Below are 23,226 nucleotides of genomic sequence, written 5' to 3'. Positions count from 1 at the left end.
TACGACTTCCATTTCAATTCCACCTTTTTCCTTAAAAAATCTGGAAAACTAATTTGCTATTTAAATATTAAATTATATAATGATTTATTTGATTTATGAAAAAAATAATAAATTATATATGAGTAGGTCTTTTTGTGACATAGTCTCACGAATCTTTATCCGTGGGACGGGTCAACCCTACCGATATTCACAATAAAAAGTAATACTCTTAGTATAAAAATTAATATTTTTTCATAGATAACCCAAATAAGAAATCCGTATCACAAAATACGATCCATGAGATCGTCTCATACAAGTTTTTGCTATTTTATATATATATATATATATATATATATATATAATAAACTCACACATGGAGCAGTGGCATCATCAAGAAAAAGACAGCTTGTTCCGTCGAGGAGGGAAACCTAAATATTTTCAAAACAAATGCCCTTCGTAATATATATTGCGTCTCTCACCAAACTCGACAAATAAATATAAATTTTATTTTTGGGTTCCTCCGTTTCTGTTCTCCGACATCGTCATAATCCTCTTAATTTTTCTGAAAGTTTCAGATTTTGCCAATTAGAGTTCCTTTGTACGAATTTCTTTGATGGCGCAAGGCGGAAGTGATGGCAGCAGGGCGGGCCCGGACCTCAATTTACCCGACGATATATTGTCGGTGATTCCGGCGGACCCCTACGAACAGCTGGATCTGGCACGTAAGATCACGTCCATGGCGATCGCCTCGCGAGTCTCAAAGCTGGAGACGGAGGCGGGTCGGCTTCAGAAGAAACTGCAAGAGAAAGACCGGCGGATTGTGGAGCTGGAAGACAAGGTGTCTGAGCTACAGACGGACCTACGAGGAAGCTGATTTGCGATTGAAAATCACGCGCGAGGATAATGTTAACTTCCGTTTCAAGCAAATTTTGGTTTAAATTTATTGTTTTACTTTCTGAATTGGTTGTTGATTCGCAGATTAAGCTATTAAAGGAGAGGGATTCCTTGGCACTGACAGCGAAGAAGCTGGGTCGAGACTTGGCTAAGGTAATTCTTGTCAAGTGTACTTGTAATTTTCTTAAGCAGAAATAGTATTTTCACTTCATCTCATTTTTCAAAGCCATTTTCCCATATAAGGAAGGCAATGGTTTAGCCAACAATCATTTATATTAATTAAATCTCTTTAACTACGAGTCAGAAATGAGAGAATATAGATTTAGGATTAATGCCCACGTAAAGGCTATTGTGAAGTGTGAACTGGTTTTTGAGCTCGTGAACCCCTTGTAGTGATACCAAGAAATACTACTTTGTTATAAAGTCTCAACTCACAAGACCTGGATCGATAATAATTATACATCTAACATTGATGCGCTCAAAAAATGCGCATTCATAAAAATACCTTGCATCGTTGATCACGAACCAATTCTTCAATATACCAAATCAAACCGCTCCAAAAATATAACTGTGTATCAAAGAAAACAGATGAGATGACTTCGCCCGAAGGCGAAGCCATTCCTACGCTCAAGTCAGTATAATCTTTTAGAAAAATACAAGGCTAGCGTAAATAATTTTACATGAAAGCGTACCTTGATTAGGGTTAGGAGTCCTTTATTTATAGGTGTAGAGTCTTAGATGATATGGAATTTTGTAATATATGGCAACTAGATTTGTGCATATCAATGCAATATTTTGTGATATTTCAAAAATATAATTAATGATATGATAAGATTTTTACCATATCATCAATAGTACCCCCGCAAAAAAGTGACGACGAGTGAAATGATGGAGAAACGTTAAATGGATGAATTATATTTTAGAGTATGTAAGATAATATTCTCGTTGCATGTAATAGTGTCCTTTGAGCGTTTGTTGTAGAGTGTGCTTTCTGAGATGAGCCAAATTAAGCGGCCAATGTAGTCATCTGATATTGAATAGATAGTCAAATGATTTTTCCTCTCGAGTCGCTAGAGAGTCAAAAGAGCCAAGAGTGGCTATACTCCTCAATAAGAAGTCAGGTCAAGATGTCGAGACCAGCATAAATAAGAAGTTCGAGATATATCGACTGCTGAAAATCGAGTTCAGATGAAGAGCCATAAAGAATATCCTGCTAATAACCGAGCTAAAATGATGAGCTATAAATAAGATCCTGTTGAAAACCGAGCTCAAATGAAGAGCTATAGATAAGGTCTTCCTGAAATTTGAGCTCAAATAAAGAGCTATAGATCATAGTCTACTGAAAACCGAGCTCAAATAAAGAGCTATAGATAATATCCTGCTGAATACCGAGATCAAATAAAGAGTTATAGATAATATCCTGCTGAATACCGAGCTCAAATAAAGAGTTATAGATAATAGTCTGCTCAAAATCGAGCTTAAATAAAGAGTTATAGATAAGATCATGCTGAAAACTGAGCTCAAATAAAGAGTTATAGATAATAGTCTGCTGAAAACGAAGCTCAAATAAAGAGCTATAGATAAGATCTTGTTGAAAACCGAGATCAAATGAAGAGCTATAGATAAGATTTTCCCGAAAATCGAGCTCAAATAAAGAGCTATAGATAATAGTCTGCTGAAAATCGAGCTCAAATAAAGAGCTATAGATAATAGTTTGCTGAAAATCGAGCTCAAATAAAGAGCAATAGATAAGATCATGCTGAAAACCGAGCTCAAATAAAGAGCTATAGATAATAGTCTGCTGAAAACCGAGCTCAAATAAAAAGCAATGAACTAAGAATCAAATTACTGCTGTCGAGCGCGAGGTCAAGCTTATATGTTTTCCAAGCATATTTGGAGTTACTGAATGACGAACACGAGGTCAGACTTGTCTGTTTGCCAAAGCAAAGTCGGGCTTACTGAGGTGCCGAGCAAAGTCGAGCTTATGTAATTGCCAAGCAGAGTTGGACTTACTGAGGTGCCGAGCAAGGTCGGGCTTCTGTAATTGCCAATCAGAGTTGGACTTACTGAGGTGCCGAGCAAGGTCGGGCTTACTGAGGTGCCGAGCAAGGTCGGGCTTCTGTAATTGCCAAGCAGAGTTGGACTTACTGAGGTGCCGAGCAAGGTCGAGCTTACTGAGGTGCCGAGCAAAATCGGGCTTACTGAGGTGCCGAGCAAGGTCGGGCTTCTGTAATTGCCAAGCAGAGTTGGACTTACTGAGGTGCCGAGCAAAGTCGGGCTTATTGAGGTGCCGAGCAAGGTCGGGCTTCTGTAATTGGCAAGCAGAGTTGGACTTATTGAGGTGCCGAGCAAGGTCGGCTTACTGAGGTGCCGAGAAAAATCGGGCTTACTGAGATGCCGAGCAAAGTCAGGCTTATGTAATTGCCAAGCAGAATTGGACTTACTGAGGTGCCGAGCAAGGTCGGCTTACTGAGGTGCCGAGCAAGGTCGGGCTTCTGTAATTTTGCCAAGCAGAGTTGGACTTACTGAGGTGCCGCGGTGTTGCAGAAATTTCCAACGATGCTTATTCTTCAAATCGTAGCTGAATTGCGGCAGAATCGCAGAATCCGAACCTTTTTGCAGTCGTTTGCAAGGTGGCACGAGAGATTCAACAAAAGGACTGTCCATTGGCCGATGGTCACAAAGACACCAACAGATCTTAAGCGACAACACATCCGGAACCGCTTCGAGCAATGTGATTGATCTATGTTAGTTCTGCAGATTCCTTTTATCAATCGAGGTAACGCGCTACCCTTCTTTATTTTTTGTTCTAGGTCCTTAATGATTTGCATGGCGGTTGAAAAAAGAATAGGCCATAATCTATTACACTATCTGATTCTGAGCGGAATCTGTCTTCTCGCCGCATCATTAGAGTGGTTTCCTAGTTCCTTATGAGAAGAGAAACGAACGAACCCAGATGCAATTCATCTAGCAATATTTCGGAAGTGTTCCCTCTATACTCGTCTTCCATCACTCGGACCAACATCAGTATCCATTCCCCATTGCAGATTAATGTCATTTTCAGAAGCCGACTACATACACAAGGGCTCGGAATTGTGCACTCTCCGGATTCAAGCAGATCGGCCTAGGCGGTAGCATCGGTGTTACATACCATTCCCAAAACAAAAATCGACTTCATAACGCACCCTGAATATTGTGCAGAAGATATCTCATACGACCCACAAAATCGCCCTTAGACATGACCGTCCTCCGTCTCCCTGGCCGAATTATTTATTTATTTATTTTTTTTTACGTGTCGTGACCGGTGGTGAACCATGTGGTATATAGGACCACCGGTGTTTGGGAAAATAGCAGATTGGCTTTTGTTTCTATTTGTTTTTTAGATGGGATTTCTAGCTTCTTTAGAGTGGTGAAACATAGTGGTTGAGGCGGCAACTTGTACGAGATGTAGGCGAAGGTACGACTACGGGGATTATGTCAATACTGGTCTCGGATATGTGTAGATTCTCACGTCTTAGTTCAGATGTTCCCACAGACGGTGTCATTGATGCACTCAAAAAATGCGAATTCATAAAAATACCTTGAATCGATGATCACGAACCAATTCTTCAATATACCGAATCAAACCGAGCCAGTCCGACGCTCAAGTCAGTATAATCTTTTAGAAAAATACAATACTAGCGTAAATAATTTTACATGAAAGCGTACCTTGATTAGGGTTAGGAGTCCTTTATTTATAGGTGTAGAGTCTTAGATGATATGAAATTTTGTAATATATGACAACTAGATTTGTGCATATCAATGCAATATTTTGTGATATCTCTAAAATATAATTAATGATATGATAAGATTTTTACCATATCATCAAACATTGGTTGAGGAAGAGTTGGAATCTTTGATGTTTGAATGACATTGAGAGGCCCCTTCGGTGGCAGCGGAAAGAACTAAAAAAGAGGCAACTTCTATATGTGCGAAAGTTATATTTTAAGAAAAATTACTGGCTTTTTTCGGTTGAGAGGTGTTGCCTTTGGTCGTTTTTTGCTGGTCAATAACAGTTGAATAGTTGATCTTTGAGTTCGTAATTTAGTGTTTGAAGAAATGTTTTAGGATATTAATGATGCACAGAAGCCATAGAGATTATCAATTTTTTTTTTAATTTGAAAATGAATTAGGTAATATGATCATCCCGTTCATGGCTGTATGGTATGTACTAGGTAAACAAAGTGCAATCCAATGTTATGAATGGTGACTCGAAATTGGTTATTGGAATTGGAAGCACAAAATTTTTTCCGCAGAGATTTGATGATTTTTGAGAACTTCCAATTTCAGATTTTACTTGATGCCTACAAACATCAGCTGACTTTTTGTTAATTATGTTATATTCTGGTTATTGGTGTTTCATTGCTATTAACGCTGTTTGATTATTAGATGCTAGCCTCATTATCTTTCAGTTTATAGGAGTACAATTGACAAACTATTCAACTGTTCTTTCGACAGCTGGAGACATTCAAGAAACAATTGATGCAATCGTTGAATGATGAAAACAGACCTGTAAGAATACTAAACTTTATGTGGATTAGTCACCTCTCTGATTTCTGCTGGCTGTGAATATAAAATCTTTAGTTACCTTCATCGCAGCAGACTGAAACTGTTGATATCGTCACTTATGACCTAGCTGTCCCTAAGAATCATTCCACAAATGGTAATTTAAAGTTTTGCCCATGTATTATGTGTGTATTGTGCAATTAGAAGTTGTATCTTTGCCTATGTTCTTTCATCTACATGTGATGATTTGGTGTTACCTGTTGTTTTAAATGTAGATGAGGGGGCAAATGGCTACCGAAAATATCACACTTTTTCCGGGTCTACAGACAATTCTAACATAAATCATGATGGTATTGAACCAAAATCTTGTTTTATGCGTTGTTCAACATCTGCAAAACTGCTTCCAAGGCTCTAGTGTAAGTAATGGTTTTATCTATTATTTTATTGGCAGTCTCTAAGCAAGGTGTACAAAGTTTTTCAATGACACGCTATGTATCGCCCAGACTTACTCCTTCTGGAACTCCAAATATGATATCTGCTAGTGTGTCACCAAGAAAGTATTCAGCCGTTGGCTCTCCTCAGAAGACATCTGGCACTAACTCTCTTATGCTGCAGTATGATGGACGAGGTTCTCTTTCTGCTTGGTTTCCATCAAGCCAGCAATCCTCAGCAGCCAACTCTCCTCCTCGTGGGCGCCCAGTCTCAGGTCTACGATACTTTTTGGAATTTTTTTATCTATAGCACTTGGAGATGAAGATGCGTAATTAGTATTTTTGATCGGTTAGACAAAAATGTGTTATACATACCTGTCATATCTATATCTTAATTTTTTTACTTTCTCGTGTAAATAAACCTTGTAGCTCGTACTCCTAGAATTGACGGAAAAGAGTTCTTTCGTCAAGCCAGGTGAGTAACATTTCATTTTTAACCGAAATGTGTTTAGAACTAGTAAGAAATCCAAACTTTTATAAGCCATATCAAAGAAAGAAACTCCACAAAAGTCAGAAATATCAAAGAAATAACTCTGCCTAGTCTCTTGATCTTTCAAGGATTTGTTGAATTGTCAAATGCAGGAGTCATCTTTCGTTGGAGCAGTTCAGCGCGTTTCTGACGAACATTAAGGAATTGAATGCACAAAGACAATCTAGAGAGGTATTGCCAAGTCCCTTTATGATACCCGTGTATCATATTTTAGAATTTTAGTTTCTGTCAGTTGTTTTTCATAGAACAGTTAGTGTTCAAAATGTTCTCTTACCCGTTGTTTTTCCTACAATCAGGAGACTCTGAGAAAGGCAGAGGAGATTTTAGGGACCGATAACAAAGATCTCTATGTATCATTTCAAGAATTGCTTAGTCGCAACACGCAAAAATTTTGAATCATTTTTGCCCAGGAGACATGGCATGGGATATTAATCAAAGCAAAGCCTTAGCCCAGGTACAAGCTCTCTTGGTTGCTTATACTGGGTAATTGCTTTTAAATTCTTTGTGGCGTAGAATATATGTCGGAAAGCACCATTTATCAGCTGATAGTCTGATCAGCTGAATAATAACGTTGTGATGTAAGAACATCTTATTGTTTTTTTAAAAAATATCTCTGTTAACTTTATGGCTCGAGTTCATGAGAAAAGGTCTAATTTTCTGATACTTTGATCATTAAAGAATTATGTTAAAGCAGTTGTGGAATTGAAAATATATGATAAGGATGGGGTGGAAAATTATTCACAAAATGGTTAACTTTAGTTTGTTATGTTTTTGTAATTGTATATATATTTGTGACCAAAATTCTCATCAATCTTGACTTAAAATCACGTGATATAATTTGAAATTATTTCAAGTTTAATTAGAAAATGTGTCCTATATTATTTTAAAATAAAAACTAATTATTTTAATAAACTCGATTATAAAAAAATATGGATTACAAAATATGAAAATAAATTTTTTATCCTTTATTATAATTTCTAGTAATTTTGAAATTATTTATTTTGTAAGCTTCTAATTACATATTTTACTCATATTTTGCATATATTGTAAGCTTCTAATTACATATGATATACTTTTATATTATTTGAGACAAGTTAGCAAAATAACGTTGATAATTTTTTTAAAAACTATATCTACTCATATAATCAGAATAACTAATCATATAATATCATTAGTTCATAATATTTTTAATTAAATAATATTTAAAAATAATCTTTATAGTCTAATCATATAATCAATAAGAATAATTAAATTAAATTAAACGTTGTTCATGCTTAATTTTTTATAATCAATGTCTTTTTAAACGAGTTTATCATAAATAGTTTATTTAATGATGTTATCTGATTGACATGGTCCGTATGAGATTATTTTAAATTATACTTGAAGTATTTCTTTTTCGATGATTTAGTCATATATTAGACTATTAGTTTTTGATTATCAACATATACGTGAATTTTCAAAAAAAATGTATGAGACATTATCTAATTGCATTGAAATGAAGAGAGAAATACTCTTGATATAACATAGATTATTATGTTTGTATGTTACTTCTTTTAGCCCGAAAATTATCTATTGCACATTTATGGATAGTGACGCGGGTTCTTATTACCCAAAAAAAAAAGAATAATTAATTAGATGCATAATATATTTTTGAAATTTAAGGAGGAAAAATATTGTATTGGAATTATTTGAAAATTTAATATTAAAATATAATAAATAAATGAAAGCGAAAAAATATACTTTTCTCTCCGGTGATAAAGATAAAATAGATCATTCGATCAAAAAGAAAAGAATGATTACTTGTTATCTGGAACTTAATCTATCTGTCTGACTTCGCCAACAAGAGGAAAGAGATTCTTTTCCAAGGAGGGCCAAGTCAATTCTGTTGTTCCTGTATTGACTTTTCGTCCCTAAATATTAACAGACGCTTTATTGGTTTAATTTCTTTTTACAGGTGGGAGGTAAGATATTTTTAATTGTTTATTTATCAGTGAGACGAATCAATTTTATCGATATTTACAATAAAAAATAATACTTTTAACGTAAAAAGTAATATTTTTTCATGGATTACTCAAATAAGATATCCGTCTCACAAAATACGACCCGTGAGATCGTCTCACACAAGTTTTTGTCATTGTTTATTTACTTGTATACTATTTTTGTTAATAGTTATTATCATATTACTTGTGGGGAATATTTGATATAATTGACCCGAAATATATAGCTCAAATACTCGATCACCATTCTCTTCCACTTTCCTCAAATTAACTGATCAATATTTTAAGAAAAATTAAGTAATACTTTTCATAACTAATCAATCATTTATTTGTAGTTTAAGATTAATGCCGGAAAATACCAACTTAATTTTCAATTGTGATATTAATTTGTTGGACCGATCATGCAACTTCAAAGAATAATCACCGGCTTAATTATTTAATGTGTTTATAAAATTAATATACGAATTTAATTACTCAAACCCAATTCGTTTCCTTACTTTCAATTCTAATTTTAATAGATAGAGATTAGTTTAGTTGCCCTTTAATTAATGAAATTAGCTTAATTAACCAGAAGATTGATTGAGCGATGGAAGACCGATGACTCCTTCAAGTTCAAAATTCTCAGACTTATGGCCTAAGTCCATTCTATGGACTTGACCAAATAAACAAATCAAAAATTACTATGCAGAACAGGCCACTCTTCAAACCCTCAGCATCACCTTTAATTTTGTCTATATATCACATCGCAAAGAACCTTCCATTTTATTTTTCTTTCTACGTAATTTCAAGGGCAGACTGATAATATGATCAGTACCTGATCTTGACAATATAGTTAGTATAGGTGCTAATTATGGAAGAAGACGATTGTGCTCCGCTTCCAGGGTTTACGGTTTTATCCTACTGATGAAGAGCTAGTAGGGTTTTATCTTCGTCGAAAAGTGGAGAAGAAGCGGCTAAGTATAGATCTTATCAAGCAGGCAGACATCTACAAGTATGATCCATGGGATCTTCCAAGTATGTGTGGTGTTTTGACTTGTGTTCATTGATTACATGATTCATATATCATATTATAAGATCATTGATTTTCTTGACTTAGGTTTAATATAATTAGAAAACAAAGGAATCGAGTCACCTCGTAGGCTTCCAAAGAATACTCAAATAACATTTGAGTTAATTGTATGTGAAGCTCAAACAAGTGTGTTTGTTTGTGTAGAATGTATCAAAAGTGTTTGTGAATTCGAGCCATATAGTTGAAACATGGAGCTCATGATATATGAAACTCAAAACTTAACAAACAACTAAGTCCAATTTTGAACTGTGTCTGAGTCCAAGAAAATATATTCTTCCGTCGCCCGTTCCGTTCCGTCTTCATATTTGGATGGATGTGTATATTTTTCCGACGTTACAAGTTTCCTGCTTCATTATCTCGTTGATCCCATGTTTACTATCAGGCTAATATTGAAGGCTTTAGTTCGAAACAAACCAAATAACATGTGATGTTTGTCTTAAAATTATGAGTCCAACATGGGTCTTGAAACTGATGAGTGAGAACGATGCATGAAAACATCTCTTTTTTCAATATATATATTTTTCATATTTGTCCTTGGAATTCAGAATCCAACACTGGTGGGGATAATGAATGGTATTACTTCTGCAAAAGAGGAAGAAAATACAAGAACAGTGTCCGACCCAATAGAGTGACGCGGTCAGGTTTCTGGAAAGCCACGGGTATTGATAAACCTGTATACTCCTCCATAGGTGACTTCATTGGGCTGAAGAAATCCCTCGTATTCTACCGTGGATGCGCCGGAAAAGGCACTAAAACCGATTGGATGATGCACGAGTTCCGTCTTCCGCCATCTTCAAGCCATAACAAAACCACCAAAAACAATCTGGATACTGAAAGAATTGATCAAGAAACAGTAAGAAATTAATACAAGTATAGTACTGTACTGATAAAGTATTAAAGGTCTTATTTGTTGTTTAAAATTGATAATTTTAATTCCGTCGATCATTATTTATGATATTATTAACATAAGTATATCGGGTTTGGTCGGCAGGAAGTTTGGACCCTTTGCCGAATACTAAAAAGAAATGCTTCAAACAGGAAACCATCCGCCACATCTTTGAGAGAAATGTCTGCAAAAACGAGTGTAACTTATATCAATCAAGTCGACGAATCCAATTCCAAAACTTGCAGTGTGGAGTCATCGAACCAAAACGGGCCAATGAATTACTTTTGTTTCGGTGCACCAAATCTAGGGCGAAACGAGCAGCAGAAACCCGATTTCTCTCATGTCGATGACGCTGCAAACCAACAGTTTTTAGGCCACTTGACCCCTCCAGGTACCGCTGCTGCTTCATCATTTGCAAGCTCTGTGTCCTGTGTTGGCATTGATGAGCTGTTAAGGTACGAAGATTGGGAGGATATTCGATCCCTGGTCGACCCATTTGCTCCGGTCGGCGGTGATTATACTAATCCGTTTTGTTTTTAGAATTGTTTTTTTATGATCCTCTGCTACGTTGTGTGTACGTTATATCTACGGTCCCTTTGTCATGAAGGGAGAATTATGTGATGTATACTAACAGAACTCATCATTAATCGAATTATCTTTCTCTATTGGCGATATATGTTTTGAAACAAGGCCTTTGGGTATGTGCACGCTAGTCATTCTCAAAATTTAGCATTGAAAAGTACGTTACAAATAGGTGGTTTGCTTTCACCTCTCCTTTACTTAGCAGTTGCCTATGTGAAAAAAAAAAAATTTGTGTGAGACGGTCTTACAGATATTTATGCAATAAAGATAAGTGTCAAATACTCCCCGACTCCTATAAATACGCGTCATATAGTATCTCATCTCATCTTATTTTTTAATATTAAATCCCTCCCATCATGCTCAAAATTAAAGGGAAATAATCATTTTATTTTGACATGTTAGCATGCATTCATAAAATCTATTGAAGAAATATTAACTAGATTTCATAAAATCTTGAAAAAATTTCACGCTTTAGGGGTTTTTTACGCTAACATCCAAGGATTTTTCACGGATTTTATTGTTTCATACAAAAAAAAGGATGTTTAAGATTTTATTCATATAATTTGGTCAAAGCTTGGTTTATATTTAATAAATTAGACTTTTCATTTTATAAATTTTTTATGGAAAACTATTAAACTCGTTGGATATTGCTTATTTAATATCATTGCACTCTTATGTGACGAGATTAAAATATATGTTATATACACACATTAAAATCTATTAAGGAAAAAACAAAACAGCACCCACTGTTTCACAGTTAGAGAAAAAAACTCATTGTGTTTTTCCTTATATATTTTAGTATATGTCTAATTTATTCTGACCACATGAATTGATATCGCATAGGAGAACATTTGAACAAAAAAATCAATATTTGGTGAATTTAATGAATTTAAATAAAAAAATCAAATTACTGGATGAAAATTAAACCTTTAAAAAGTTATACAATTAAAATCCAAAAAAGTTAACGTACATTACTATAGTCACACTTTCTCTGTTTTATAAAATAAATAGAAGAATGTCTCCCCAAATTAAATTAAATTAAATTGGATGAAATAAAACAAACACAATGGTATAAATGGGTGATTATTAATTACTCCATTATATTAAATGGGTGTGCTATGCAGTTATATTCAGAATAAATTATATTTAATTTCAGTAGACTGATTGCCAGGAAATTGAAGCTTCAAGGTCCCCGATTTTAATACCGTTTGAGCCTTTTGACCTGTATCAAATAATTGTTGGCGTATTTTAAATTACTGAAATTATATATTCATAATATGTTCCATCCATAATATAATATTTATTTTATCTTTAAATTTACATATACATCAAAAAAGAAAATAAATTTTTTTCACTAAATTATTCAATGTTTGATTTTGATAGACTAAATTTTCAAAGTTTTATTTTAATACGTTAATTTTTAAATTTTAAATATTTTGATCAATTGTTGGTGTAATACCGGAAAATTTCAATGTTCTAGAATCTCTATGATGGATGACTCCGAATCAAACCACAAATAAACGATTTTCGGGATCTTAAGAGTTTCATACTAAAACTAATTTGTTTAAAAAATAGTATATTAAAAAAAATCTAAAAGTTTATCTTTGATTTGCTTATAAAAATAATAATTTTTACCTTATTATTAAATTTTTAGCATATAGATATACGAGTAGGTCTTTTGTGAGACGGTCTCACGAATCTTTATCTGTGAAACGTGTCAACCTACCGATATTTACAATAAAAAGTAAAATTATTTGCATAAAAAGTAATACATTTTCATGCATGGATGACCCAAATAAGAGATTTGTATCACAAAATACGACTCGTGAGACCGTCTCACACAAGTTTTTGCCTAGATATCCAGGACTGATTTTTAAGTTACAACTACAAAGTTGACGCCTCAATTATCAAGTTTACTTAAATTGTGTTAACAAATTTATGGGAAAATTATAATTTCAATTTTAATTTATTATCTTCGTGTTTTTTTTAGGGAAAAAATATTTTCCTCATTGCTAGCAGTACCATGTCATCACTCTTACGATTTAAAAAGAAAAACTAAAATTGAAAAAAAAAAGTATTAAATTTTCCAAAAATAAAAGACAAAATTGGAGAAAATATATATTAAATTTTCCAAAAATTATAATATAATAGTATCAAGACTCAATTCTGATGAAAATATAGATAAAAAAATTATAAATAGACAAATATATCCGATCAAAATGGTAATTTCTCCTGTATATATAATAATATCAAATTAAATTTCCATTATAGCATCGTGCGGCCAACGAAAAAAATTAAATTACTTTTGTCCCATAACATCTCCCATCTCCCATATATATATATATATATATATATAAATCTTTTACAATATTTTTAAAAAAAATTTCGCTCAAACCAAAGGGTACGTTTACGTAGTTATTATTTAAGATCCCCGCTTGGAAGGCACACTATAAAAAGGTACACTATAAAAAGGTGAGAAACCAAAAATACATTTCATTTCAGCAAATGTAAGATATAATCAACGGCCGCTGAAGCTCGGCATCTCAGTTTTCTCCTTCCACCAACAGCAACAGGTACTTCTCTCTCTACATTTGTTGGTACGGCGCAAATTGGAATAGGTATCGAGTTGATGATGTGTTTTTGATTCGATCATTTTTAAAGAAATGATGATCAATGGTATTGAAGGAAAGGGAAACGTGTACGCCGGTGCTATGTTGTATGGATTGGTGGCTCCGGGAACCACCACTACTGCGGGGGGAGCTGTGTTTCCGGCGTATGGTTCGCCGATCAACGACAAGACAGCCCTGATGAAATGTGACAGTGGCCTCACCTACGCCGTTCCTGTTTCGAGAAATCGTGCTGTGCCTCCTCTGCATCCATCACTGAACCAGATTGGGAATAACGGTTGCGGTGCTTTCACCTTTCTCGGAGAAGATTTAACGTTTCAGATCCAACAGCAACAATTGGAAGTCGGTCGCTTCGTCTCACAACATGTACGTTAAAATACGTGTGCGGTGTGTCGTTTGATTAGTTTACAATTTTTTTTTCAAACTCGATTTGTTTGTGTTCTAAAATATACAAATCACAGAGAGAAAGCGAGGATGGAAATAGAAGAGAGGCGGAAGAGATACTCATACTCCCGGAGTATCACTGCCGCGCTTGAAGATAACATGATGAGAAAAATGAAAGCAAAAGAAGAAGAGATTCAGAAGATCGGAAAGCTAAACCGCGCTCTGGAGGAGAGAGTAAAAGTTCTGAGCTTCGAAAATCAGATATGGCGAGACTTGGCTCAGAGCAACGAAGCCGCCGCCAACTCGTTACGGAGCAATCTAGAACAAGTCATCGCTCAGCGACGCCACGCCGAGGAGGCAGCGTCGATCGACGACACGCAGTCGTGCTGTGGCGAAACCGACCAGCGCACATTAGCGAAGAGGACCTCAACTGATGGCAGGTACACGATTTGCAGGAGCTGTGGGGAAGAGGAGTCGTGCGTTCTGCTTTTGCCATGCAGGCATCTTTGCCTTTGTACTGTGTGCGGGTCGTCCCTCAATATCTGCCCCCTCTGTAAATCCCCCAAAACCGCCAGTGTCCACGTTAATATGTCCTAGAAATATTAAATTTCAGTTTATTTATAGTGTTTTATATTATATGATTTCTTTATTATTTCATTTTGACAATAAATATTTGCGACTGATGGACATTTTAGTCATGATGATATGTTCGATTTAAGTTTGATTGATATGGATAAGTCAAATTTATTATAAAAATCAATATTTTTTAGGATGTGGAACACTGAGCTAACCCACGAATTAACATATTACTTCAAGTGATAATTGATATCAGCATATTATATATAACGGCCATAGGCTTATCCCGATCTTGGACTAGGTCAACTGGTATCAAATCTATTTGAACTATGTATTTATGCCAGGAGCTCATGGGTTCGAGACTTGGTGAGGTATCACTTCCACCAACCTGGTGTGGAGAGTCCTATGAATAATGGCGCATGGAAAAGCCCGTGAGAGAAAAGACCTCAGTGAGAACCTAAGATGGGACAAGGGTCCTGAGGGAGCCCAAGATCGAGATAGCACATGGTCGTTACATTTTAGGTATTCTTTGTAGTCCCAAAATTTTGTTTCGAAGTTTGGGTTTGTTGAAAATAATGCTGGAGGGAAACTGACGGAGCCTATTATTTGCTCTTGCAGCGAAAACCAACTCCCAATAAAATTTACGCCAAAAAACTTGAATATATAATTAAATACACAGTTGCATATTTGCAGTAAGTAACTTTTCTTACATAATCACCATTTTCATTCATGAGCATATGAATTATTAAATACGTGTACATTTTTTCCCCAAATAATAATCAATTTAGGCATAAAGTAAAAGCTTCAATAATGAGGGTCATCACACATGATGTGCTCTCCTTTCCTCTAATACACATACTTCGTCGTATTGGAGGTAGGTTTAGTTTGAAAAAAAAAAACGACGACAAACTGAGATTGTTTTAAATCATAAAGAGGTATCAATGAAAATGAATAATCGACACGCCATGTTCAACTCATCTTTTTGTACAAAAAATTATGCAAATATATACGTGCATAGACTTTTGGTAGAAGGAATGCAATGCCGATATGTCCTTGAAACATTTTTTCAACGTCTACTAACCGATATTTAGCCAAAAGAGATCAAGTTCGTTGAACCATAAAAGATCACGAGCTCTATCAAATTTAACTCAATAATTAATAAAGAAAGTTGATAATATTGATTAAAAATCAAGTTGGCATTATCATATTGAAATTTCTTGTATACTTCAATTTTCCCATGTCATGAAATCTTGATTCATTGTTTCTTTTTATATTGGCAACTGATAGAATAAGGTTAAAATATTGCATCTGAAGATAATTTGCATGCCACCTAATGATTTGTATCCAAATATTTAATTAAGGGTTTTTGGTGTCATCCCATCAAACTAAAAGGTAAGGGGACAAGATTAGCTATATATAAACTAAAGAGTAGAAAGATTTATTGGGAATACTCTTGATTTTATTAATTCATTCCATCTTTTGTAAAGGAAAAATGTATTGTCAAGACAAGAATCCACCTTCATGCTTTAAAAGGAAAGTAAACAATAACCATTCAACTTGGGAATCATATCTCCCTCAAAGAATGAGTTAACTTTATGCAAGAATTTCTATGATGAGTTAGCTTTACATTAATGGGTTAGGTGTTGAGAAATTACCCCGAAGCGATGCCAACCACGATGATAATATAGTGTCGAAAAGTCAGAGTGACTGAACCAAGAACCGCATATCATTTTTGAACCCAACTTAGAGTTGGGCAAACACCTTTTTAGTGGTATATGATTTTCACAATTACGGGATGCATCGATTTACCAGTTGATGGAGTTTGTTGAGTGCAATAATTATTTCTGCCAGGATAACAGTTAAAACGTGACGTTTGTGCTGTTGTACGATTTGAAATATTAGAGTTGCACGGTTATCATGAACTATAACTTTTAGTAAAACTTCAAATATCCAATCTTACAAAATTTAATTATGTTAGTATACCAAAATATTGGAAAATTGATAGAGTCCACTAATTATGATGAAGAAAGAATTCAACTTCAAATAAAAACTAAGACACACAACGGTACCAAACATTATTATGTTAATACATATTAAAATTTAATTATTTATTAAATTATTAACAATCGCGGTTAAATCTCTAATTTATTTATTACATCTCCAATTTATTTATTAAACGATTTCTCGAATTAATAAATATATTTAAATCTAACACTTCAATTATTCTTAATTGAATCTAAATGCATTAAATTTTTGTGGAATTTCAGTTTCGCCTAAAATCGAATATTGAAACCGAATATTATTCTTAGTTGATTCAACAATGTGTTGATTAACTTCTTTCTTGCTTTTTTTACTCATTCATCTTCTGATTCATGATTAATCAACAAACATGCAAATAAGTTATTAGAACGACAAGAAAAATTATTAAACCAACATTAATCAATAATTAAAATCAACAAAAATAATAGATTGAAAATAAACCAAATATCAAATAAAGTATTGTTTGGTCTTATAGTGGTCTTAGTCTATAGAAATTTTTGCATAAAATTAAAAAAGAAAATACAAAAACACAATGTTTGAATTTATAAAATAAATTCTAGAAATGAATAAGAAAATCTTAGGCGTGGTCGACATAATTATCATTTGAAATTGTATTCTCTCTCTCTCAAACTCTTAACATTCTTCTTCTTCCAAGTTCCTAAGAGAAGGAGGTTTGTCGTCTTCCTCCAAAATCTCCTTCTATTCCTCTATGTTGTTGTACACGATGTCGGTTCTACCCTTTTTACGTTAATATGCAAGGCCCATAGTTTCAAAAGCACAAAAACTACTCTTTTCTTTTCCCAAATTCCATCTTACATGAAAGAATTTCCCAATTCCAAAAGTCTTATTTTACTTCATTTCTTGTAGCCTGTGAATGACAAGGAAAATAAATAAACTAAATCTTTTTTTAAAAAAAAAAAAATTCAAAACTCCCTTATCTCACAAGGTGAGATTCCATATGGATATGTCCAAATTTGGCTAAAATCCATCCATCCTTATCCTTGCTTTCATGGTCTTTGACAAGGAAGTAGAATAATTTTTTTTATTCTTCTATTTCCTTCTAGCATTTTGTTGTCCTTAGAATTCTTGTAAAATCACTTTATCTCCAAAATTAGGTTTTTTTGCTCTTTTATTTTAATATACAAATAACATAAAATTAATTCAGATAATCACAAAATAAAGAATAACAATGTCAGATAAATACAAACATAATAAAATAAAATTCTTAAAATCCTTATAAAATTCGGGCTTATCACGTCGCATGAAAAATAATGGACCATTATGATTAAATTTGTGGTGTATAATAATTGGGCTCTCGGGCCAAGTTTTCAATCTAACTGAAGTCACGTCATTAGTGGAGTCAACCTAATATGAAAACTTTGGGCTTCAAGCCACACACATTGCACGCTTCACCCACTGCCGAATGCTTATAATAATAAGAATCACACACACACACACACATTATACACATATATGTCTTGGTTTATTTTTATTTTTATTTAAAAAAAACAGTTTTCATTATCCTAATCTATTTGCTTGATTTTAGAATAGGATTCGTTACAAATTATTTGCAGCATTTTATATATTACATTATCAAACACAATAAACTGAATGCGAAGGAAATAAACATCAAACAATGCACCGACTGATACAACACCCGATGTAAATGGAAGACTAGACCTATACCAGCCACGAATGTTCAAAGGTAAGCCAAAAGCTTCCCATGTAGTTCTCCATGACGCGATTTTCTAGAAGGCGAGGAACCTTATTTCATAAGATGCAACAATTATTGCATTTCTTTATTTGGGTTGCGAGGCTTAAACGAGTCAAGATTTTAACGAATTCGCGAAGAAAGTGTCCCAAAATAATCCACATGATGCACACGTCTTTAGGGAAGAATTTTCTTCCTTGTGCGCGTTATCATTTTCATAACTAATCAGAGCCTATATATGTCCGCCATGGCCATGAACTCTTCTCATATAATTTTAAACACATTCTTAATAGCTATCCTTTTATCACCAACACCATTTTCTTCTCATAATTTACTTGTCGGCACGCGAAGTTTTACATCAGTGAACCATGAATCGACACGATCAAAACCATCTTCCTGGTAAGGGTTATATGATCTTTTTCAGTTGATATATATGAATGTCTCATTTGCTCCATCTTCTAAAGTCATTAATATACAGAATTGAGTAATTTGGTGCACTACTTAACAAGAAGAAATAATTCAAACAAGAACACACTAGTTTTTCTTGATAAAAAAATGACTAAAAGCAGAGTTAGCATCTGATTATACCTTTTGTCCTCGTCTCCAAGCTTCCTATCCTTCCACTGCAACACAGAACAGCTCCTACGTCATGGCTCCTCCACCCATAGGTTATCCTACTAAGGATGACCACAACAAAGAGAGGGTGCCCGTGGAAACCAAGAGCAGAGGAGATGGATTCTTGAAAGGATGGTAAGATCCTCAACCTTTCTATCATATGACCTATTCTTCTAGTCTAGCCAAAATAAACCACCACTTAACTTTGGACCTCTTCTATTCCTGCAGTCTCGCTGGACTTTGCTGCTGCTGCTGTCTGGATGTGTGCTTCTGATGAAACTGCAGATTAACAATGATAGTTTTGTTTCCTTAAATTTTCATACTAGGTTGTAATAAGGATATGGCCGTTTGCACAAGCCATAGAGATTTTTTTTATGTAAATTGGGTTGTACTTCTACTATTTTTTCATAATTATGCATGCTTATGGTTAGTATTTCTCAGATATTTGTAAAACATTTGCTTCATTTGAGTCTCCATTTATCATAATAAAGTAAAAAAAAGAATTAAAGACAAGAATAGTGAAAATCTTGTGCTCAATTCTCACGCAGATAAATGATAGTCTTCACAACCCCAACATCACACTGCCACACATTCAGAAACCAAAAAAATAAGAACTGACCTCTGTTCAGAGGTTCGAGCATTTCTGACTAAACACTCACAGAGGAAAATTTGATTATAATTAATCGAGTTTGCAAGACAAATTTCAAAAAATTGAAAATCTCATCCAAAAAAGAAACAGTATCATAACACTCTGGTCATAACTGTTAGAGCCAAATGAGCTCAAATTTCGGAACAACAAGAACATCAAACCGATTAAAGGAGTCAGAAGAGAAGGAGAACAGAAATCTTTGGCGCAAAAGTAATGAATCAAATATGTGGTCACGTCCAAAGACTCCATTACTAAAGCTAATGCAAATCGTCAAATAAAACACAAACATACAGCCGATCCACAATTTCACCATTGTAGCTTCCTCGTGACATGAACAGTTCGCGCAATATGCATCATTATCAATGGTAAAACTCAATCAGACCGATAGCTTCACAAAAATGATCTCATATAATCCACAAATGGAATATAAAAAGGCCAGGAATACAGTCTGATCCCATATCTTTCAGCTCAAAACCTGAGCTTCGAGAAAAACCAACGATTCTTCCCAGTCTCGAACCTTTCTTGATCCTTTTTCAAGCGCCTGAAAGCAAGCTACGGCGGCTCAGCTCTGCGTTCGCAGATATCCTACACTACTGCCCACTAGAAGAAATGGAGTTGCTGACACTGGGGTTCATGTTCACCGGCAATCCATGCACATACAAAGAATAGTGAAGTTCCTGAAGCCGAACAAGGCGGTGATCCTTCTGCAGGGACGGTTTTCTTGTCATAAATCGACTATGGTGAAGAACTACGACGACGGCACACGCGACCGACCATACGCTGCCTCGTTGCCGGAATCGCCAAGTATCCGGAAGGACCCTGTCAAGAAGTCACGCGTCAAGGTCTTCGTCAAGCTCGTAAACTACAATCACATTATGCCCACGCAATACACGCTCGACGTCGATCTTGAAGACATCGTCTTTCCTGATGCGCTCGACTCTCGTGACAAGAAGGTAACAACTGCTTTGGAAGGAGATCAAGTCCAGGTTCGAGGAGATTTCCTGTATGTGATTTTGAGGACATGTAAATCGATGATTGTCGGGCCATCTTGCAATTTAATCAGAAATTATACGGGCCTTAACCAATGGACTTAACTAAATTTAGGCCTGTTGGACATCATTATCTGGATATCCAAGTTGACATGGTTTTTTTTCTCAATCCAAATTGAGCAACCGGAAATTTAAATGGGCCCTTCTTGTTGAGCAGATGGCCCAATCAGGTGTTAACTGGATTGTTATCCGGATCCATATCCGTTTAACACGTAGAACTGGATAATTTCATGGTGCTCAGTTCAATTCTACCATCAGAAGAAACATTTTGGTAGCTCTAGCGTACATGTTTTGAGAGCGCACGCGTTCACAATTCTCAGCCGCAAATGATTGTTTACACCTTGCCGACCCACCACCGACCCCTCGTACGCGCCGGAGATCCCAGCTCCGGTGACCATTTTCGGCGAAAATGTGGACTGTCGGCTAAACCCAGAAATCTTTACTTCTGTAATCACCAGTTTTCACACATACCCAGCCCTCAGAAGTTTACTCTTTCTCCCATGGCTGTTGGCTCGGTAAGAATTTCTTTTACTTACAGTAGACAGTTCGTTTGTTACTTGAACCACTACCGTAAGAACGGCCATCGCGTTCGCGTCTGTGTAGGTTGATTCATAAAAAACAACTGTTCGAAAATTACGGGGAAATGCATAAAAATGAATACTTGAAATAGGCACTTGGCTGTTATACGTATGGATCAAGTGCCCCCTTGTTTTAGGAATCTGGTGTTCTTTAAGTTCTTGGCTCATGTTTACTGGAAGCTTATTTTGATTTCTGTGAGTCAGTCAATACCTTCAAATCTTAACCTTGGTACTTTCTGATGCCTGGCATAATTCAGATACTTTCTGCACCCTGAATCATTACTAAACTTACATGACTTGTTGATAGACTTTATTCCTTGCAGAATGTTAGTGAAGATACCGATGATATGTTTGATGACTTGCTCAAAAAGTATGGCAAGGTGGTCTTCCAAAGCAATGACCAAAAGTCTGCTAGTGCAGATGTTGATGATGATGCTGAAAGCTTGTCTTGTAAGCTATTTTCATTTCTATGTTGATGCGTGGACGGAGAAAGCCCGAGAGTTCACCCCATTTTGAATCTAGCATTGACCAAAATCTTTAATCCAATGACTTTTGTTCAAACAAGAGGCTTATCTTTCATTTGATTATTTACCTCTTTTTGCATAACCGATTATCACTAATATATTTCTCTCTTTGATGCAGTTGCTGTTGCTTTAGCTAAAATTGCAAGTGATGTAAAGGCAGCAGAATTAAGAGTTCTTTTTGTCAAGCCTCTGGTGTATTGGACTCGGTTTTTTATCATTGCCACCGCGTTTTCTCGGCCTCAAATCGATGCCATTGGGTGAGACAGTTGGTTTTCTTTATAATCTCTGGCAGCTTTAGCATTTCCATTAATCATCACCATTCTCAAGTAAGATCTTTTTGTTATTCCAAGCTCCAAAATGAAAGATTTAGCAGAAACACAATATGGAAGAACAGCAACCGGAGATTCTAAACCCAATTCATGGACATTGCTGGACTTTGGTGAGTGTCTCCTGTGGACTCATAACAATTAGACTGCCTCCGAGTGCCTCTGCCTATGTTTAGAACTGTCTTTGCTGAAAATCTAGTTAGGATCTTCTTTACTAAAAATAATGATTATCCACCATCAGTACATTCGATCTAGAATCTTTACTCGTTCTCCGTTACATGGATTTAGTTATTTATTCCTTAATATTTCCTAATTTTATCATATTTTATATTCTCTTGTTTCAGTTTTAAATTTTGATTATGATGTGGTTAAATGCGAAATATTGGTGGGCTAACCTGGACCCGACCAATCCCCGAATCCAAGTATGGCTGATCAATTTTTTACCAGACGGGTTATTTTTTGTCAATCCGACCCGTTAGCAGCCCAGGCGAAGTAAAACTGGACGACCTATTTAGTAAATGGGGCATCATTACACAAGTTGTCTGGCTTAACCCTATATTGTGCAGGTGATGTAGTTGTGCATATATTTCTTCCTCAGCAAAGAACTTTCTACAACTTGGAAGAGTTTTATGGCAATGCTATTCCGATAGAGCTACCATTTGAAAACCAACGATTTGGTGGTTGAAAATTCAAGCAGATGAACGCATTCTTCAGATCTAATAACGATGCCTGATAATGCTCCTCTTGTTGAAAGGAGGTTGTGCATACTCATCAACTGATAGATGCATCGTCTTTTGTCAGGATCCTTGTGATTGTTTTAGCATTATCCACCGTTGTCTGGAAAAGAATGCACCTGCCTCTCTTATTATCTTGCTTTGACAGGAGGCATTAAGCATTTTGAAAACCAGATGTATCTTTTGGGTTCTGTATTAGATGTAATTTATTTGGAATTGGCAATTTAAACGATCACAAAATCGAAGGAAAAATACTTTTTTAAAAAAATAATATTGTATATTGTATTGGTTATGGAACCACAAGTCCATAACCAGCTGCTAGTGATGTAAGTCATGACCGAGTTTAGTACAAAACTACATGCATACGTACATACAGAATTTTTTTATTGGTCTAACTCTCACTATTCTATCATTATTTACCTTGCACCAGTCCACATCATATCTAATCGCTTCAACAATCAGAAAACACATTATCCTATC

The 23,226-nt window shown here is 35.1% G+C and overlaps 3 protein-coding genes, 2 long non-coding RNA genes and 1 pseudogene across 5 annotated transcripts; all 6 read left to right on the top strand.

Moving 5' to 3' along the window:
* The first annotated feature begins 381 nt into the window (after positions 1 to 381).
* Positions 382 to 7,024, top strand: LOC142555820 (uncharacterized protein At4g15545-like; annotated as a pseudogene).
* Positions 2,086 to 3,074, top strand: LOC142556692 (uncharacterized). The gene is made up of 3 exons (XR_012822670.1): positions 2,086 to 2,164; positions 2,501 to 2,793; positions 2,984 to 3,074. It is a non-coding gene; the product is annotated as an uncharacterized LOC142556692 (long non-coding RNA).
* A 2,220-nt stretch (positions 7,025 to 9,244) lies between the features above and the next one.
* Positions 9,245 to 10,997, top strand: LOC142555818 (transcription factor JUNGBRUNNEN 1-like; the record flags this gene model as incomplete). The annotated part of the gene is made up of 3 exons (XM_075666913.1): positions 9,245 to 9,410; positions 10,011 to 10,318; positions 10,457 to 10,997. Coding segments are annotated over 3 exons (909 nt in total), but the record flags the coding sequence as incomplete, so codon positions are not given.
* A 2,408-nt stretch (positions 10,998 to 13,405) lies between these two features.
* LOC142555816 (putative BOI-related E3 ubiquitin-protein ligase 3) lies at positions 13,406 to 14,580 on the top strand. The gene is made up of 2 exons (XM_075666911.1): positions 13,406 to 13,930; positions 14,024 to 14,580. Exons 1-2 carry the CDS (start codon positions 13,597 to 13,599, stop codon positions 14,539 to 14,541), a joined length of 852 nt encoding a protein of 283 aa, XP_075523026.1. The 5' UTR covers positions 13,406 to 13,596; the 3' UTR covers positions 14,542 to 14,580.
* Positions 14,581 to 18,435: 3,855 nt separating this feature from the next.
* Positions 18,436 to 19,326, top strand: LOC142555819 (uncharacterized). The gene is made up of 3 exons (XR_012822462.1): positions 18,436 to 18,670; positions 18,880 to 19,021; positions 19,115 to 19,326. It is a non-coding gene; the product is annotated as an uncharacterized LOC142555819 (long non-coding RNA).
* A 1,490-nt stretch (positions 19,327 to 20,816) lies between these two features.
* LOC142555817 (protein Iojap, chloroplastic) lies at positions 20,817 to 22,940 on the top strand. The gene is made up of 5 exons (XM_075666912.1): positions 20,817 to 21,099; positions 21,486 to 21,612; positions 21,805 to 21,943; positions 22,037 to 22,125; positions 22,579 to 22,940. Exons 1-5 carry the CDS (start codon positions 20,911 to 20,913, stop codon positions 22,695 to 22,697), a joined length of 663 nt encoding a protein of 220 aa, XP_075523027.1. The 5' UTR covers positions 20,817 to 20,910; the 3' UTR covers positions 22,698 to 22,940.
* The last annotated feature ends 286 nt before the right edge of the window (positions 22,941 to 23,226 follow it).

This window comes from Primulina tabacum, chromosome 9 (genome assembly GCF_025594145.1).
Source record: "Primulina tabacum isolate GXHZ01 chromosome 9, ASM2559414v2, whole genome shotgun sequence".
Classification (NCBI taxonomy): domain Eukaryota; kingdom Viridiplantae; phylum Streptophyta; class Magnoliopsida; order Lamiales; family Gesneriaceae; genus Primulina; species Primulina tabacum.
This window is presented reverse-complemented; position numbering and strand designations above follow the sequence as displayed.